The sequence below is a fragment of the Anser cygnoides genome, chromosome 4 (genome assembly GCF_040182565.1).
Source record: "Anser cygnoides isolate HZ-2024a breed goose chromosome 4, Taihu_goose_T2T_genome, whole genome shotgun sequence".
Classification (NCBI taxonomy): domain Eukaryota; kingdom Metazoa; phylum Chordata; class Aves; order Anseriformes; family Anatidae; genus Anser; species Anser cygnoides.
Window position 1 is genome coordinate 13,109,506 of NC_089876.1, and position 13,739 is coordinate 13,123,244.

A 13,739-nucleotide genomic window follows, 5' to 3' on the forward strand; every position below is an offset into this window, starting at 1 on the left:
TTGCTGTGGTTCCTCCTTTAAGAGAGGATTGAAAGGGTGATAGATGTTACTGTGAAGGGCTCAGATCAGCCTCTGTTAGGGGTTAGGAAGTAGCCATTGATATTTATATTATCCCAAATCTTCTTTCATGTATTTTTTTTGTCTAGTTTGTTTACCGTTAGGAGATAACACACAGGTGAACTGACCATTCATTGGCATTCATGGGTATTAAATTACTGCATGCCTGTTCCATCTCTTACTGGTGGCACAGTTTATCTGGCCAAATGAGGATCTCTGTGATGGAAACTTCTACACTAACTTGTCCTGAGTTCCCTTTTTTACTCAGTGGTGAAAAAGAGCACTTCTAGGGTATAACACCTCTTAACCTAAAGTAGACATCCAGAAATTAGTCATATGAATGCTGTGCCCAGTGATTCCAAAGTCTGAAGACTGGGCTGATTAACCCAGATACAGGAGTCTGGAGGTGAGACAAATCCTAGTCTTGCAGGATGATGGGTCTAAAACGCTACAGCATTAACTTAATGCCTGTATTAGGTATATGTAATATTTTTCCTGCATTTTTCAACAGCTAGAATATAAACCTTGTTTTATCTCTCATTGTTAGCACTCTTTTATGATACTAAGCCTGGGATGCTTCCCTGTCCCTTAATTTTTGTTCCATATTCTTTACATAAACTGGGGAAGACAGTCCTTTAGTTTCACATCTATATTCCTTAAAGGTTTTCATCTTAGTATTTTCATATATTAACTGTTGTACATTATCCAGGCCTTTAGCAGATTCGAAAGACAAAGATAAAATACTGTACCATTGCCTTAGGGACTTCTATGATAACAATCTGTGCTAAAAATGGAATAGAGTAATCCTTATTTTTACTGAATTATCTGTTTTAAGGATAGTGCTTTGCAAAACATAATGGGAAAAGAAAGAATGTGCATTTGTAACTTATTAATGGATAATTGCAGTCAATTTGAATGGACTTTGTGCTGAAATGAAATGTTATAGTTTTACCGATTATAGTCACAGAATCATTTTTTCAACAACATTGCATTTTTTTTTATTTTTTTACATTTAGCGTTACCCAGTAGAATGGTTGGGTGTTCTGTAAGGAACAAAGGGTTGAGGATTGATTTGTCTCACAGTAGTGACAGTATACTAAGAACTGAGCTTGTATTTTGAACGCAGTGTTTTCATGTCATGTGTATACTGAATATGAATTTCAGCATCATAATCCTGCATTTTTTTATTTAGGGAGGCAAAAGTATATGGGCTTTTGTTAGAGATGGGTTGATACTTCACGTATTTCAACCAACAAAATCTTGCTTATATTTTTATTCAGCAAGCATATTCTAGTTTGATAATTCCTTCAGTGTAGCTATGTGTCATTTTCTCTACATGGTGAACATATAAACTTGCCAACGTAACTGATATATTCTTTTTGAATTACGCTGTGATAGTGAACAGGTGTAATCATTCTGATGTTTTGTTCAGTTGTCCAGACACAAATGAGAAAATTACTCAGAAAAGTAAAAGCCACGGAATTTTTTGTCCTCTTTATAGCATGAAGCTAGGTTAATAGTTAATATCTTTTAAGAAGTGACAGTGCCAAATTGTTTAGCAAATACATAGGAGCATGTGTTCAATATTTATGGACAGGGACATCTTCGGAGTGTAGACAGTTTGCGATGTCAGGAGGATTGGCAAGAGAACAAAACATACTTTTAATATTTCATAAGAAAGCTTCTTAGTTACTTACTTTGTGAGTTTAGTCTTAGTAAGTCATATCCTTGATGCACATTATGCAGCAAAATAGTTTGGCTTTTATTCTCAGTAGGTTCCTTACTGTGTATATTCCTTAATATTGGCCCATTGGCAATGAATGCTAATGAGAGGAAGCTATATGATTTGAATATTTAACATAAGCACTAGAAAATCATGTTGCAAAATGTTGTAGGTCTCTTTAACTGTGTATCTGGAACAGAATGTGAAGATAGCTGAGCAGTTTGGCTTTGTGTCCAATGTGATGAAGTCTGGCCACCCTCATAGTATCAGAAGATACAGCTATTATACAGGCAACTTTATTTCTTTAAATGACTTTCCACTGCTACAGCTTTTCTTTTTCATCTTTATTTCCTAGAACTCAGCTTACTTGAATTTTGCAAAGCTCTAGCTGAATTTCTGGCTGAACTTGAACCTCATTGCTGATACACAATAAACTCTGCCAATTATTTTGGCAGATCACTAAGTAATATGTATTCACTGAAGCTTATTTTTTTCTGATGGTAGAGGGCATCGAGGCCAACGTACTAGAGAACAAGATCAAAATGTTTCCAGAGATGCTTGACAGAAAAGTCAAAAACAATTTACTACCATATTAGAAGTTCACCTTTTCTTTCTAAATGTAAATTTTTTGCCATACATCTCAGTTTAATTTGCTATGGAGTCAATGTGTTTTTGTTGTTTTTTAAACCTGAATTCAAATGAAACGTAAGAAGAAAAAGCTCACATTGTCATAGCAGCTAGACCTGAATATTCCTCCGTAGAAAATGGTGACAAATAATTACATTTTTAATGCAAAAAAATGGAGGTGCTACATTTCTGTACTTCATAACTTTTAAAATGTATAACAGAAATTTTAGAATTTTTGGAGGGAGGTCATATTCATAGCTCTGTTTTTGTGCAATGTGGACAATGCAGGAATATAAAAATAAATAATAACCACGTAGATGTAACAGTAAGATAAAGCACCTACACATGGAATGAACCCCAGACTCTGCGTTTGTAGTTCTGTGTTATAAATGCTGTTATAAATTTGAGAAATGCATAAAGTATCCTGTTTTTTTTTCCATGAGAGAAACACAAATGCTTGATAGGTAATAGGAAGTAGCTCATAAGGTAGAGGAAGCAAAGAAAGAATTTAAGAATTGAAATACCTCTGCTCTCTTGCTGTGGCAACTTAAAAGAATTTGATGATGAAACAGCTGCCAAATCTGGTACTTACATGTTCAGCAATTTTTCATGAGTCAGTTTTCTCTGAAGAAGAAACAGTGATCTCTCAGCTCAATTTATCATCTTTTTTATTTTTCCTTAAATCTTTATCTATCTACCACGACAATCCTATTTCTGTGTTTGTCAGCATGTAGTCTTTTTTAGGAAAGCTAAACTTAATCTGTGACTCATCCATGTGAATATATCCTTAGATAATAGTCAAGTCCCTTTCTTAACTATTTTATTCATCTACGAGATGTCCTGTGTTCTCTGTAGGCTCACACTTCAGGTGCTGAGTTTATGCTTAGCTGTGTAGCAGTGTCGTAGGACTGATGGATGACCTCTCCCAGTTCAGAGCTGGCTGCAGACCATTACAGCTACTGGTATAGTGCAAAGCATCTTCTGATGTCCACCAACGCAGATGGGCAAGGCAATACACCCTGCACAGGAGGGCTGAAGACTTTGGCTTTTGGCATTTGGTAGCTGTTAGTGGTCATTTAGACCTCACGTCTTTACATCTGCTTCTACTGCAGCACAGTTTGGGTTTCTCGCAGAGATTTTCACCTCATCATGGTGCAGCGTGGGTAAGATGCCTGCTCCAGAGTGTTTGCAGTCTCTTTTGTGACTTGACACAGCTGGAGAGCATGAGAAGCAGAGGGAGGAAGAAGGGAGGGAGAGGCAGAAAGGAGCAAGCTATATCACCACAAATGGGCCACATCAGCACAGTAATTTCATGTTCACTGAAATGAATGAAATAATAGTGTCAGTAGTTGATCAGTGTTTGCTGTTATGCAATTTCCTGTGGTGTTTAAAGCACAAGAGGGTCACCAGGAGATTAATTTTTGTTCTCCTCTTTCTTTCTGTTTTAGAACCAGGATTCTGTAAAATATTAGCATTGATATGCTTCATAGTCTGACTCTGGGGGGTTGGAAATCTCAAGTATAGTCATGAGCTTTTATAATAAAAGCATTCCCCTGTTTAAAAAACAAAACAAAACAATACAGCCCAATTTACTATATTATTAATCTGTCAATAAATGGATGATTTAGGAAACAAACCACATCCGCAGTTGAATGTGTTTTGATGCCCATTATACTGGAATTGGCTTTTTCTGCTTACTGTTACTGGAGCCAGCACTGGAAGGTACTGTTTGAAGTCACAGCTGTGTGATTCTCTTGTCTGACCCCAGAGGGGTTTCCCTCTGTCCATGTTCACTTCTGTGAAGTGTAACAAGGCAACATGGACCTCAGCACTTCTTTCTCATCCCCTCTTCCCTTCCATGCCGCAGCTTGCCCGCTGACATTGTGCCTGCGAGTGCGGTGCCATGTGCAGGCTGCAGTGGGTGCCCCCGGGCTGGAGGGGCCGTGTTTCCCCCCCGTGCCTTCCTCCTCTCCCCAGCAGGAGCTGGTGCAGCCATCAGGCCATGGTGCCCCAGGTCATGGCTACAGCAATGTGTGCAGCATGGTGGAGTCACAAACCATCCACAAATAGCCTTAAGTCGCGTGCTTTTGGCAACGTTGCGTACCATGAAGGGAGGCCTTTACAGAAACCGCCACCACGGGGCTCCAGTCTCCTCAGGATGCTGTTGTAGTATGTTACTAACTGAGTACCATTTGCAGATGAGAGATGAGTTTTCTAAAAATAAATGATTTGTTTAGTTTTGATGAAAAATATCACTGAAGGGGAATTTGATTGATGTTCCTCATCCCTTTAGAATTCAGAAAATTGTGTCACAGTAGTTTCTTACCTTTGTGAACTCTCCAGACACTTAAAAATGTGTCTAAAAGCACTTAGTTCATTTTAGGACTGTGCCATTCAGCAGCTATTAATTCTCCTGTTTTAAAATTCCCTCTCTGGGCCTCCAATTTTAGTAATAAAACTTAAAGACATAATTATTTTGTAGTTAGTTAAAAAACTTTTCCTCTGTTCTTTTGTTTTTGTTTTAATTAACTATGCTTGTTTCTTCCCTGACTCTAGTTGCTTTCCTGTATTCATTCATTAGGTCTGTGGAAGACATCAGAAGTTCAGACACACTCTCTGCTTCTCTGTGTTTGGCATCTGGGATTCTCACCTCCCAGATCTTCTCTGACAGATCTTTAAACACTCTTCCTCTTCAAGTGAGTGAAAAATCTTTACACTTGCTGTTTGCAGCTTCATTTTCTGTCTGTTTGCTTCTCATTTCCACTCCCCTTTTGTATTACGTACCTGCTGTCCTGTCCTTATCCTTTCTCTGCATGCTTTGCCCAAAAGAAGCTTTGATCTGTTTCATCAATAGATTGCCATCTGCTAACTGTACCTTATTGGCTTTCATGTTGCTATTATGTTGAATATGCTTAGGAAGAGATACAAGACCTTTTAAACATGAATTGCTGTAACAGGAAGAGTGCAGATCATTTAAAGCAACTTACTAAATCTACCTTGGTCTCAGGATGCACAGTGTCAGGTTATGATATTTTTTTTTTTTCCTATGAGTCACTATTGCACATTTAATCCAGATGATTGTAAGCATTGTTCTTCAGGGAGACTTGTGTCTGAAAACATTTGTTTTATTGTATGTAGAAGATTCCTGTTTTTTACTGGCTGTTAGTGTCAAAAATTGAAAGAAGTAGGTTAAAGACTGCCTGTTGATGTCTTAGACTCCAAGACTGTATTGATGCAGCTTGCTAAGGATCAGGGCTGCCCTCAATACTGGGCACACATCTCATTTGGCGTGAGAGCTTGAGGCAAGGTGCACACGTGGTAGGCTTGATTCACTCCTTCAGCCTGCTGTGGAGGAGGCAAACCAGAAGCAGAGCACATCACATGTAAGGTAGATTCCAAGTTTTAATAGACAACCTTTCTTCAGCTTCCATTGAAAAAAAAGACTGCTGTATGCCAGGACGTGACATGGGAGAAGTGTGGCTTCTAATTACTTTTTCTCCATGTTATTAACCTTGGATTGGTGGAACTGCTCATGTGCTTCCTCTGCTTCGTTCTCTTCTTCACAGATTTGCTGCCAGGTGGGTACCATAGTTCTTTCTGTAGACAGGAAGGAGCATGGAAATCTTGCTCAAAATGAAATCAAGTCTAGTCTGCAATAACTTGCAGAAAAAGAAGGAAGTGCTAGGGGAAGACTAAGCGAAAGATAACGACAGAAAATATTGTAATGGTGTTTGGTTTTGATTTTCATTCTTGGATCACTGCTGAAGACCATAAAGCTAACTAGTAAGGAGGTGGATGAGGAATGGCTTAACTTTTTATTCCAAGCATGGTGGAAAAAATCCTGCATATGTGATAAGAAATTAATGTTGTGTTACCAGCTGTGTATCAACACAATGGAACTGCAAGGTGTTGCCTTCCAGCGAGAGAGTTAAGGAATTCAGTCTTTCACACTTCAATAAGAAAGGGTTATAGAGTGCTGTGAGCACCATCTATCAGTGCACAAATGAAGAGGAGAAAAATAGCGACTAAGGAATTTTTTATTCCAGCAGACAAAGATAGTTGGAAGTGGAAAATAGTCAAATTCAAGCTGAGGATAAAGTGACCTTTTTTAGGCCTTAAAGGAATTGGGAAGTGAAATGTTTTTTGGTTCTCCAGTAGGGAATGCTTGAAAACCAAGATGTGCTATTTCTTGCAGAAGACAGATATGCTTCAGTTAAAACAGAGCTACGAGACTTGAAACAGGAATTCAGACACTCTAGTAGCTTGAATTTTGCAGGCTAATAATTAATTGGGACAGTCATTAGGGAAATGTTATAGCATAAATCTCCCATTTTTTTTTAATCCTTTTTATTTAAGTACATTTACATGAAACTGATATACTTACTTTTTAAAAGTTGGTAAGTAGAAGTTGTCTTAAGTAAACAGCTTAGCACTAGCTGGCTATATCAGCAAGTGTCCTAGGTCTTCTGTAAACAGAGAAGACCGAGACAGAAATACGCATCTGTGCTGCCAATTTGAAGTGCTTGCTGTGTTGCTTTGGCATCCTGTTCCCTTGACCCTGCCATTATGTGTCCTCTGTGGCTTCTCCACTGTGCCGGAGCAAGAAGTACTCTCCCCAGAGAGAGGGAGCATGTCAGTGTCCTGGGGGACTTGACCATGGTCAATGTGGGTGTAGCTGTGCCAGTCCTCTACCACCACCCAAGAGGGCTGTACCTGCAGACGCTCTCCTGCAATATCCACCTGCATGCTGCACATAGAAGCTGGATTGTTGTATTTTCTTGGGGATGTTGCAGAAAATATTAGCTCTTACAGGATCTTCAAATTACTGTGAGGAATGTTTCAGGCACAAACTGTTTCAGGCACAGAGGTCTGATTCCTGCTTCTATATGGGAGAAAAGATCAGAAGGAAAGGACCTCTGTTCCACCATTGGTTTTGCGGATGCAACAGGTAGCCTTGCAGGAGATCAGCAAGACAAATATGGGCATCACCAGTGTGCTTCTGGGCTTTTGAGAGACTGCAACAGAAATGTCTCTCTGCTTCTTTATGATTAACTAGAAAACTTAATCTATTACCTCTTAAATACTTGGAGAGAATTCGAGTCATGGTAAGAAAGTAACTTAATTACATCACATTGATTTCTGAATGGGAAAAGTACATCTCTCGTGTTTAACAGAGGGGTAGTGATAATATATCACTGACTTTCTTTTAGTTAAACTTAATTTGCTTAGATAAGGAAAGGAAAAATTAACAAAAAGGCGAGGTGCTTACAGATCTGTGTGCTTTGATATATAGCATTCTGAATGTAGTAACATTCTCATACTTTGCAAATCTTCCCAAGACCTTTTCTGTGGATTTGAAGTTTAGTTTAAGATTTGGCAGCAGAACAAATCAATGCTTTAGCCTAACTGAAAAAAAGATAAAGAATGGATTTAAGTTTCTAATAGTGTATTTTTTAGGTTCCAAAAAATTACTGTGTACTTAATCTGCACACAGAAGCATATAGTGCTGTGTGTTCTTGTAAACTGGCATACGAGGGCAAAAAATATCAAGTTCTCCAATATTGAATCAAATGCAGAATAGGCAAAGCTACAGAAATTACAATAGATAAGTATTTTATGAAATGAGAGTGGTATTCCAGTTTAAATAAAGATAAATAAGACTGTATCCATTTACTGTAATTTGGTGGGGTTTTTTTTTGTTCGTTTGTTTTTTTAAACAAACAAAAAAAACACCTCTGGACTTTTCTAGGACTCTGTTACTCTTAATGAGAGACAGAGGCATCAGCTTTTTCAGCTTCTCTAATTTGTTTATATCAGCACATAATCAAAACACTTTTCCCTCTTCCCTGCAGGGAAGGAAATAAACCAGAGGAGAACACAAACCAGTAATGCATTAATATGGATGGGTCAGTGAGTTTAGAACTATTTTACAGAGTCAGCAGAATTTATAGTCCATTCAGATACTTCATCCGCACTGTGTGCTTCCCAACATAAGTTTATTTTCTGTTGGAGGTTTTTGTTTGCTTTTAAATTGACGGAAAGTTTTGTGTTCCAAAGTAAAGCTTTTCCTTTTTTGGTCTAAACCAGAAGTGTATGAATACATACATGTATATATGTATGTATGTATATATATATATATATATATATAAAATGGAAGTTAGTTTAGTAGAAATTAGTTCACTCTACTTTTAAATGAATGATTACTATCATGATTAGTAAACTCATGTGCTGAGATATTTCTGCACTTGTCTGACTGCCATTCTCAGTTACACAATAAGTCTAGATATCCTTGTTTTATGATAGAAATTTCCTGTGGTCTGAGATTTTAAACAGTCCCAATTGCCTTTCCACAGCCTGGAGGTTGCCAGCCTGACTCGGGCAGATGCTGATTTGGAGGCATATCGAATGCAGATATGTAAAGAAGTGATTGCTATGATGATGAAGAACATGGTTTTAAGTCACAGCCTCTTTCCTCATGTGGAGAAGAGGATGAGTTCAATTTTTAAAAAACAGTTTCTTGCAATGGAGAAGGAGATTCAGGAAGAGTATGAAAGAAAGGTTGTGGCTTTCACAGCTGAATGTAATCTGGAAACTAGGAAGAAAATGGAGGCTCAACGCCAAAAAGAGAGAGCTGCGAATGAAGAAGCTGAAGAATTAATGAAGAAAGTGAATGAAAAGGTAAATCTTGTATAAAATCAAGATACTTTGCATGATGTGGTTTTATATAGATGGTTTCTCTTTTAGCGTGGGATGGCTGAGTTGTTTGCTTAGAAGACTAAGACTATACAATTTAAATGTGTTCAGAAATTCAGATTTGATAAATAGAGTGATTGAATAGACATTTTCTGTGTGTTTTACTTTACCAGGAAAATGAAATTATATCAAGAGTATCGACACTTGAAAACAAAAGACTATTGTTATCCTGATTATTTATTTATTTATTTATTGCATAGTCACTTTTAGCCACCCTTGCAAAGTTGTGTGTTATTATTTGTTATTTTCTATGGTAGTGATTCCAAAGAAATCCAGTCAGACACTGTGTAAAGTATATTGCACATTCAGAGCAGAATCATAAACCTAATCTGCATCATACACCTTAACAATCTTGGTAAAAATTCTCCAAGATTTATATTCTTATTTTGAAGAAAATGAAAATATAAGCTCCACCGAAGACTGATTTCTTCCAGGCCAAGTAAAGGCACACAGAACAGTCTATATGCAAAGCAGGTAGTGGACTTCTCTTGAAAATAGCCTCCGGGGAACAGAGAGATAAGTTGTGTTAAGACAGAATATAATCCTTTACAAGTTTAGGGGCTCTGCTTAAGTGAAAGCTTAATGCTTATGTGTGTTACTTTCATCCAAAGATCTCTTTCAGAATGGGTATTATTGCCTAGGATTTCATAGATAGTCAGGAATGGGTATTATTGCCTAGGATTTCATAGATAGTCATTAGCTGGAAGCTGTGCCTAAGTCTTAACATCCTCTGGTCCAACATCCTATCTGCAAAATCATGCTCTGTTCTTCAATGTCATCTTTCAGGTATAATGATTTTTTTACAATAAAATGGACTGATCTTTTTCCTTTTCATTTTATGTGTCTGGAGGGAAGTCTGCTAGGTTTTGAATATTCTACCTCTGTAACCTTAAAATGCTAACATACCGAAGTTAATGTTCCATGCTTGTCCATAACTCAGCTTATTAGGATGACTTGTGGGAATAAATAGTACTGTTCGTTATTTACCAGTGGGGATTTGTTTCTGGATGTGCAAGTGGATGCATGGGTATTGGATGCAGCACTTCTGAATTTTCAGCTGTTTCATTTGGGTTATAGAGACAAAATAAGTTTTGTTTGGAATAGATTCTGTTACACCAGTATATTCCCTTGCACATGCTTATGTATACTGTAATTGTAGGGAAAGGTACTATAGTATGCTGAGGCTCTCTGGAAGAACTTTAATTTATCAGGCTGTTGTGTGGAGAAAGCTGGTGGACTTACTTACGTAAGCCAGCTGACCTTCTTTGGGGTTTCCAGCTAATTTTAGATTGTGACTCCAGTGAACCATATTTAGTGAACTCTCACTAAATATGCTCTTAGTCCGGCAATTTTTCTTTGCACAAAATACATTTGATATTGTTTCAGTCTGGTTTATATTAGAAAACCTCAATGTTAGGAGTCAGTGAAAGAACTAAAGCCAATCCAATTCTTGTCCTCATGCATTTATCATCTACTTATCATCCTGTTATCCACCTTTCTCCCCTAAAACTGTAATACTAATTATGCTTTCTGAACACAGCAAAAAGCACCAGGATCTATGAAGGAATGTGTTTTAATACTCCCTGTGGAACCTGGTCCAAAAGGACATGCTGGGGAACTAGGCATGGCTCACACTAGAGCTCCTGCCAGTGGGTGACATCTGAAAAACAGCAGTAAAAAACCAGCTGCAGCACCAGCCGCTTCACCCTTTTCAGTCAAAACACAATATATATTCCCTACCCTTTTGGATTAATTGTTTGCTGCCTGCAATGCATCACTTGGGAATGAGGGGTGACCAGTGGGGGGGGCTCAGTGCAGAGGACAGTTCTCCCCATATTAATAGGATGAAATTCGGAACAAGACCGACATGCCTATTGTTTAGTAGTTCTGCTGACATTAGAAACATCCTTTGCTCTTTGGGAAATGTATTTTTTGATTCTAAAATGAGTTTATGCCATCTGAGATTAAAACTATGAATATGTTAAGTCTTACTAGAGAACTATGAGAACTACTTTGCTCTTTCTTGCAAAGAGGCTTTTAAATTAATTGCCATTTAATTCTGCACCATTGTTGTAACTCTAAAGTGGTGCTCTTGAATTAATTTGTAGAAACCAATAGATAAAGTAGGTCACTGATAATAAGAACTTCTAAAGATTTGAGGTAGAGTATTTTTTCTAATTTATATTGTTTTTAAAATGTGTGCTTACTGTTCTTTCATTCTTTCTGTATTTTGGAAGTCTATTCAATTTTAATATGATTGCAGAATTGATGAAACATAAGAAATTCATTACATGTATATTCTAAAAAGACTTCATAATGCCTTGGAAGTGTTACCTGGGTTATAAACTGACTGTTGTACAACCCATCATTCCAACAGATGAAAAACATGGGAAGTGTACATTGATTTAGTATTAGTCTGCATTCAAACCTGAAATGACAGTAATCAGAGTATGCATAAAATACATATGAACTAGTAGCAATGATACTTTAAAAAATGTTGAATATTGAATATCACTTCAGATATATTTATTTTTCTCTTCTCTGCAGCCTGCTGTTGAATATAGAACTCTTCTGGATAGACTTCACAGGCTGGAGCAGGACCACTTGAAGAGGTTCCTTCTGGTAAAGCAGGAGGAATATTTTGCAAAAGCTTACAGGCAACTGGCTATTTCCCAGAGAAAGGAGCTCCATAACATCTTTTTTACACAGATAACAAATGCTACCTTAAAGGGAGAACTGAAATTGGAAGCAGCTAAAGCATTAGTGCAAGATTACTCTAAAATACAGGTAATAGGATGACAGCTTCATTCCTAACTTAATGACAGAATCCAAACCCACAGTAACTTTTGTGAAATGTTTCAGGAAAATATCTGCACTCATATATAGAAGATATTATCCATATGTTAGCACTTTTTATAACTAATGTTTGTAGGAATAACATTCAAAAATATATTGCTATCATTATGGACATTTAGATATCTACACAACGTACATATATTGTTTTATATATATATATATATATATATATAAGCTCACTGTTTTTTGACCTGTAAGAAATTTTTAACTTTTCGTTATTAATGAACAAATTTGGCCTGATATCCATAGGTGTTAGTTGAAATTAACTTTACGTCTAATTAGATATATTTGTTCACATTCCTTCCTTCCTGTAGGGAGACATTGAAGAGTTAATGGATTTTTTGCAAGCTAGCAAGAAATACCATCTGAATAGAAGATTTGCTTACAGAGAGTCTCTTATAAGTAAGGTACAGTTAATGGATTCTCAAGCTTCTACTCTTATAAATGCAGCAGCAACCCAGATATCAGCTCTCATTAATAAGATGGAAAGGTAAATATCTCAGCTGTTTTTTTAAGTCAGTTTTAAAGTCAGTTTAAAAATTACCAAATATTGCATCTGTTGATATGATAATCTGATTTACCTATTTTTTTTAACCTTTGCTTGCTCATCTTTTTACTTGTCCTGTTTGCTGCCATGTTGGAATCATACTCTAAGTTTAGCCTCGAGATTTTGTTGATCAGAGAGAGGTTCTTCCAGTATGCTTGCACTGCTTTGCCTGTTTTGCTAAAATCTGCAGCTGTGTGGCTCAAAGACAAAAATAAATCTCTTGGCATAGGAAATACAATTTAGGCACATCTTCCACAGAGAGTTCCTTTCCATCAGTTCATGCTTCTTTTTAGAATTGGATTATATAAGAAATGTTCCGAGATGTTTTCACAGATGTCGTTATGTGAAGAGCCTTAATGAGAAAAACTCTTTTCTGTACGACCGCTGCATCCATGGATCAAATCATTGAAATGAACAACTGGGGCTTCTCAAGCTGGAAAAATAGTTGTATGCCTGTTGCTGCACTTAATAGTAAAAAAACATATTAACAACAGAACGGGGAGGAAACATCTAGTATTAGTAATCCAAGACCTTGTAGATCTCATCCCCAAAAATATATTTTAATGGGAGGGATGCTTGCACACAAAAAACGAAAACTCTCTGCAAAAACAATCAACCTCTTCCCCCTTAAAGCATCGTTAACATGATGACAAATAAATTCTGTAGCACTCTTTTCAAACTTCACAGAGTGATAGTACTCTGCAGGCAAAGGAAACATGACCATAGTTGGAGATGGCATTTGTAGAGGAGAAATCCCATCTGATTTTTTGGGTGTAGAACGACTTATTTTCCTCTAACTTCCCATACCTGCAGGGGGCATGAATTCCATTCAAGCAAATTTTGGCCAAACTGTTATGTTATTTATTCTTTAGATGTTGAGATTATAAAGCTGCAGAATCTATTAAAACAGATTATTTGCTAGACCTTTTTCTACAAGCAAACTGAAATATCTTTGTATAAACCCAGAGGAAGTTATAATCTGTGCTAGGAAGGCTTAAATTTCAGTTTTTAACTCTAAACTGATTTGGGGAATATTTATAATTTGGGGTGTTTGAGCAGGTGTAGTTTGGTTTGATGGTTTGGTACTTTAAATTTGTATCCATAATATCCTCTTAAGTTTCATATTAGCACTGAATTTGCTTGTCTAAATATAAATACAGGTCTGTCTTAATCTGT

General features: G+C 37.0%; 1 protein-coding gene across 3 annotated transcripts in view; it reads left to right on the forward strand.

Annotated features, from left to right (window-relative positions):
• EVC2 (EvC ciliary complex subunit 2) overlaps positions 1-13,739 on the forward strand; it is a 71,201-nt gene that overhangs the window by 26,049 nt on the left and 31,413 nt on the right. For all 3 annotated transcript variants that reach the window (XM_048046227.2, XM_048046211.2, XM_048046201.2), the window contains exons 10-12: positions 8,761-9,085; positions 11,708-11,947; positions 12,331-12,506. In XM_048046227.2, the coding sequence (XP_047902184.2) occupies positions 8,761-9,085; positions 11,708-11,947; positions 12,331-12,506 (741 nt within the window). The remainder of the gene's footprint in view (positions 1-8,760; positions 9,086-11,707; positions 11,948-12,330; positions 12,507-13,739) is intronic.